Source organism: Equus przewalskii, chromosome 25 (assembly GCF_037783145.1).
Source record: "Equus przewalskii isolate Varuska chromosome 25, EquPr2, whole genome shotgun sequence".
NCBI lineage: Eukaryota > Metazoa > Chordata > Mammalia > Perissodactyla > Equidae > Equus > Equus przewalskii.
The window spans coordinates 13,217,249-13,224,085 of record NC_091855.1 but is presented as its reverse complement, the minus strand read 5'-3'; the positions used below and the strand labels follow the sequence as shown (position 1 = coordinate 13,224,085).

Sequence of the window (6,837 nt, the reverse complement as noted above, 5' to 3'; positions counted from 1 at the left end):
GTGATTTGCCTCCTTTGGGAGATACAGAGTAGTATAGTAGAAAAAGGGGAGAAATGAAATACATCATCTATTTATCAACAACTTATATCCTATCCTCAGCGTCCTCAAATCCTTGGCTGCATATAAGCAGAATTTGCCCACATATTACATACTTTCTTCCCCAGAAAACTTCCAAGTTCATAGCATTGTAGGGAAACAAGATCCACATCTGTGCCAACAGGGGGCACTCCTCCACCATGAAGAATACATTAAAAAGTATTGTGCGTTTCATCCCGAGGTTCCAACGGACTTGCTTCAGGCACAAACTTGAAGGCAGCCTGTTTGTCAGATGTGTTGAACCATGAATGGAGAGGATATAAATACAGCAAGAGAAAGTACTCAGTGGCTTTTTTTATTTGAAATATAATTTTACTTTTTATTTTTACAATAACAGTGTGCAGTATGACATCTCAAAATAACAAGAGTGCAGATACAGGGTAAGAGAGTACAAAGGACTAACAACAGATGTCAGGTTACTTTTATTAAGGCTAAATCCCTGGTTTATATTTTCCACACACATTCACAAAATTACATTCAAATTATTCCTTATCAATACATATTCCTTAGGCCAGGAGAAAAGGAATAAAATTCCAGACATTAGATTTTCATAGAAAGCAAATCTGGATTAGTCTAACTACTATTCTTCTTTCTGTTTGTTCTGACTTAAGAAAATTTAGTAAAGGAAGATATTTCCTTATTTGAATTAACATGTGCATTCCATTAACTATTGGTATCATTCCTATAAGTGGTTAAGACCTCCCCCACACTGGGGTCTCCAATCAGAACCACAGAGAGACAGGAAATGGAATTGGCCAGAGCAGCTCAACAGTTAGGTGTATAGCAAGGCTTTTTTCCATTTTCTTTCAAGGAAGTCAGCAACAACTCAGTTTTCTCTTTGTTTAGGGACTGTGTTGAGTATCAGCACATCCAGATCACTAGGACTGAGACAAGTTTGGGGCATAAACATTTCTCTCTCTCTCCCATTGCTGATGAGGAGGGAGAACTATAGGACTTTACTGACCCCCCAGATCTCTCTTGTCACCTTAGACTTCCTAAAAGTATACTCGGGCATGGCATGTGCCTTAGTAGGGGGTTTGCTTGTTAAAGCCATGTCTGAGTCTTGACAACACATGGCCCTAGTGTGGCCCTGCAGTCTGCAGGCTAACTCAGAGACTGGCACAACAGCCACTTACTGACACTCCCTGAAATATCATCTAACTTAACTTACACTACCAACATTTTAGATTTTAGGGTTGAAAACAGCTGTCAGTTATGATAAGCAGTTCACAAATCTCTATTGTCTACCATAGACTACCTTTCATTCCTGAGGAGAAAGTACACTGGAAAACTGAAAAGATTAAGTGCTTTATATTCCTTGGTTTTCAATGCTGAAAATCAGTGTGACCTTTGCGTTTTCTTGCCATAAGCTGGAGTGTTTCAGACCTGAAGACAGTATGTATGGCATTCCTTCCCTAACCCAGTAATGTTACTTTCTTCCTAAGGAACATTATCTTGAAAGTATTTCCACATAAGACACACTCTGCAGCCAACTTTGAGGCCATGCAAATTTGAACAGAAAAAGGCAACATATAAACTGTCTACATTTGTTCAAATAAAATTCCGTAGAAGAGAAAAAAATCAAATATATACATGACACTGAGACAAAATACTCATTAAAAACAATTGCTTATGTTAAATTAAGTGACAACTCAGTATTATTCCAGTGTTTAGCTTTGGGAACGGGAAATGCTGTAGCTAAAGTCATCATAAAAATAAAGACATTCACATTTGAGGTTGTTTGTCACACATCACACCATCCCTAAAGGCTTGAAGAAACTAACAAATTGACTTTCCATGTCAATTACAGAAGTTGAATTGTAAAGCTACAGCTATAGAGACAGTACAAAAGTCCCAATTAGCTTAAACATTTATGATATAGCAAGCTGTTGCATTCTGGTCATAAGAGGCAGACCTTGTTAGGATAAAAACCTGTTTCTATATGCTTAACTTTCTCCCCTCTAATGTTCTTTTCCTAAGATGTTCAAATGACTTTCAGGTCATCCTTTCCTTCTGATCTCAAAGTCAGCTGTCATCATATTTCCCTCAGATATATATAATTTTATTTCAATGTTGACCAAGTGTTCTCAATGACTATTTGTCAACCTATTAAATATTAGTATACAGTACAGCAGCTACATTCATCACAGAATTCCAGTTTATTACCTATATAACACAGCACAGTCATGAAATTATACTGTGCTCATATATAAAAATGCAAAAATCTATCAAACGTGCTATGTCCTCTCATGTACATAAAAAACTATCTGCATCATGAGGAAGAAACTTAGTCAACACAGTTTATATGAACATCTGCCATTCATAAAAATCTAACACACATTCTATTGTACTATCCAGATCAGAGAAAGGAAGCAAGGTCATCAAATCACTTGCAACAATTTAAGAAAAAAATTAAGAAAATTTAAGAAAATCATATTTTTAAAAAGATCAGCATACGTTGTGTACGTTTAACTAGATCAGAGTCTGCTGAGCGTGCAGAAAAGTCTGATCCACAAAGTTTGAGCTAAAAAATTGGTGCTCTAATGGAATGTTTTTTAAGAATTAAAAGACATACAAATGAATTCAAGCCTAACAGAGTAGCTCCAAACCACAGTGGCACCTTTTATTTAGGAAAGTATTTCTGATGACTAAACCAGTCTTCTGGCCAAATACTGTCTTGCACAGTGCACTGAAGCACATGTCCCCCCCCCCCCCCCAAATTTCCATGAAGTCATTTAAGTTAACTGTTAAATAACAATATTTATAACTGTGTGAGACATGGACCATTGTGTATATACACACAAGTTTTTCATGGAAATATGACTAGGCAGAAAAGATTTAGTTAGGTGAAAATAGAATTAAAGGTTTTTACATGGATAAAATGGAACTGCTCTGTTGAAAGCTTCCATTTAGAATCCCCAAACGAGGCAAGAACCTCTAAAGCCATGAATAGAGAATAAAGACTGCTGTGCACAAATTGCCTAAGGGGATTTTCTCACTAGCTTGAGATCTAAGAACAAGTCTACAGCTTATACTGCCTGCCACCTTATCCTCACCTTTCAGCATCTTGCTGAAGTATCAGGGCTGTTTTCCTACTGGCACTTTGCCAGCTCAAGTCCAATCATGCCATGGAACAGACGTTTCCTTCACCTCAGCCAAGTGGACGGCACCCACTGAGGTTCAGTATCAAGTTTATTAATTAATCTAAGCAATTCCTGATAGGCTTTATCAAGATCTGAATTCACAATTGCCGTGTCAAAGTAGTGGCCATTGTTCTGCTCCATCTCTCTAGTCTTCTCAATGATTTCTCTCAATTCCTCAGGCTGCAAAGAGAAGATAAAAACTGTGAGGTCATTCCATTCCTTACCAAATATACAATGAGACAGAGATGGCTGAAGAACAAGAAATGATCTTACATTGATTTCCTTCTCTCTCTCAAAATCCTCAACCTCAGGAGCTCCTCCCTAACCCTGTCATGGCCACAATGACTTCCTTTGGTCTGGTATCTTCGGGACTCACATTGTGAATCATCTGGGACTCAATATAGCCCGTTTATACTGCTATTTAGGTTTTCATATATTTCTCTCTTATCTCACCCACAAGACTAGAGGCTTCAAAAGCACAGAAAGGAACTTTGAATTCCATACAGACACGCGTTTTCAAACATTTTAAGGCATCATATCCTCTCCCTAAAAATAACATGTGTAACACAGAGTGAACCCTTCTGGTTGGAGCAAGGGCAGCAGGACCCAAAGTGCCATCTCCTCTCGGCTCTTACAGAGAACCCCTGCCCTTTATATCTGTTCCAGAATTAGACAGACTAAATCTTATTGGAAAAGAAAAGGATTAACAGAATGGGTATCTTTTTCTATGAAAACATTGGTGGTCAACCCAAGACTTAATAATCTGTTTTTTGGGGAAATAGCCTAATATTTTAAATTTCTTCTCTGTTTTAAATACACAAAGAAGGTCTTTAAGATGCAAAAAAGTATCATAAGAAGAGTTTGGGAACCGATACAGAACAGGCTACTTTAAAATACTGAGTAAAGCAAACAGCAGTTTCACACAGACAAGCAGGTCGCAAGGCTATGCGCAAAACTTATCCAGAACCCTCTGATTATCAGGCACACGTGTTCAAGAAAGTGAAACTACCCCCAAATCACTCCTGCCAATAAAGAGAACTCAAATGCAAATGTCTCAGATATAAAGGTCACACATCAATACTATATTGGATCCACAATACAAAACAATTTCTATCAGTCAACTGGTTGAACTTCTGTGACGGTAGTAAAACATATTAAAAGTATGACAGCTCTGGCTCATCCTGAGGCAGTTTCCTGTGTGGCTCTCTGATTTTCATTCTGGAATGTTGTACATCTGGCTATGGTACACAGAATCCTTTGTGCTCCAGCAGGGACTTCACTACACCATTGTAACTGAACACACTGTGACATTCTTGCTAAAACTTCTGTCTACTCAAAGCTCAAGATTATTGAAAGAACATTCAAGAACTCAACATAGAGGGGCTGGCCCCGTGGCCGAGTGGTTAAGTTCGCATGCTCCGCTGCAGGTGGCCCAGTGTTTCGTTGGTTCGAATCCTGGGTGCGGACATGGCACTGCTCATCAAACCAGGCGGAGGCAGCGTCCCACATGTCACAACTAGAAGGACCCATGACAAAAGAATATGCAACTATGTACCAGGGGGCTTTGGGGAGAAAAAGGAAAAAAATAAAATCTTTAAAAAAAAAAGAACTCAACATAGGATCTAAACTTTGTGGTGCTAGAGTTGAAATGTAAATGTTAAGCCCCACATCTTACACAGATTCACATGAACATCCAATCCACCTAGTTTATGAAATGTAAGACATTATTTATTTCATCTTTTGTCAAAATGGCTTATATCATTTATTTGGTACTCTATGTTTTAATTTCCTGTTATTTTTCAAATTACAATTCACGGCTAAGATGAAACAAAATGTTTTTGCTCAAAAATTTTTGGACTGAAAAAAATAGTCTATAGGCACAACTGTCTGTATCAGTTCATAGTTTCAGTTTACCACTCTCAAGCCCCCATTCTAACAGGACAGAGTCAGAGATTCAGAGTATAATCAGATAACTGATTGTTTACGTTCTGTATGTAGGCAGGAAGATTTAAAAATCTGCTTTGCAATTTCTAGAGAAAAGTCTGCTGGGATTTTTTTTTTCCCCACTAACAGCTTTCCTGAGATAAAATTCACTTAAAATTCACTCATTTAATGGTGAATTGGAACTAATACAATGGTGAATTCATACAAATTCACCCACTTAAAATGCGCACTTCAATAGTTTCTAGTATAGTCACACAGTTGTACAATCAACACTACAATCAATTTTAGAACACTTTCATCACTGGCCCCCCACAAAAAAACCCATACCCGGTTAGCAGATATTCCTGATTTTCTCCCAACCCCCAGCCCAAGGCAACCACTGATCTACTTTAGGTCTCTAGATTTGCCTATTCTGACATTGGACAATGGAATCTTCCAAGTCTTTTGTGACTTCTTTTACTTATGTTTTCAAGGTTCATCCATGTTGTACCATGTATCAGTACTTCATTCCTTTTTATGACTGTTTTTCGAGACTTACAATAAAGCTACAGTAATCAAGACAGAGTGATATTAGCATAAATACACAATAGAGTCCAGAAACAATCCCCACCCACCTCTGTTACATATTTGGTCAGATCATTTTTGACAAAGGTGCCAATGTAATTCACTGGTAGAAAGGATGGTCTTTTTCAAGACACGATGCTCGAGTAACTGGATATCTACCTGTGATTAAAAAAACAAACAATCTCTACCCTTACCTCACACTAAAACAAAGATTAATTTGAGATAGTTCACAGACCAAAAAGTAAAAGCTAATACAAGAAAGCTTTTAGAAGAAAACATAGGATAAAATCTTTATAAGCTTGGAGTAGGCAAATTTTTTAAACAGTACACAAAAATCATTAACCATAAGAAAAATTAAAGAGTGTACTTCATTAAAATTAAACATTTCTGATCTTCAAAAAATATCCAAAAAAGGTACAAATGCTTTGAGAAAATACCTATATCCAGAAATATACTCTTTACAACTCAATAAGAAAACCTAATTTAAAAAAATAAGCAGACATTTCACAAAAGAATATGCCTAAATGATTACATGAAAAGATGCTTACTATCGTTAGTCATAAGGAAAATGCAAATGAAAACCATAATGATAACACTTTACACCTATTAGAATAGCTAAAAAATTGTTACAAACCAACAGCAGCAAAAGTTGATAAGAATGTGAAAACAATGGAATCAGAGTGGGAGCATAAAATGGCAAACTGCCTTTAAAACAGTTTGGCAGTTTTAATGCAGTTAAAACATACACTTTCCATTTGATCCAGCAATTCAAGAGAAATGAAAATACATATCAACCAAAAGACTACGAATGTTCAGAGTAGCTTTAGTCACACTAGCTCAAAATTGGAAACAACCCAGGTTTTTAACTGGTGAACGGATGAAATGTGGTATATTTAGATCATGGTACACAACTCAGCAATAAGAAAGTTAGACGCAACATAAACGAATCTCAAAAACATTATGCTGATTAAAAGCCAGGTGCAAACTTAAAACATACTGTATGGTTCCATTTGTATGAACTTCTATACAGACAAAACAAATCTATAGTAACAGAAAGCAGATTAGTGGCTGCCTGGGGAAGAGTGGAGGG

General features: G+C 37.0%; 1 protein-coding gene across 4 annotated transcripts in view; it reads right to left on the bottom strand.

Annotated features, from left to right (window-relative positions):
* Positions 1-375: 375 nt before the first annotated feature.
* PALS1 (protein associated with LIN7 1, MAGUK p55 family member) overlaps positions 376-6,837 on the bottom strand; it is a 96,545-nt gene continuing 90,083 nt past the window's right edge. For all 4 annotated transcript variants that reach the window (XM_070594082.1, XM_070594080.1, XM_070594081.1 and 1 more), the window contains exon 15: positions 376-3,419. In XM_070594082.1, the coding sequence (XP_070450183.1) occupies positions 3,243-3,419 (177 nt within the window). In that variant the 3' untranslated portion in view covers positions 376-3,242. The remainder of the gene's footprint in view (positions 3,420-6,837) is intronic.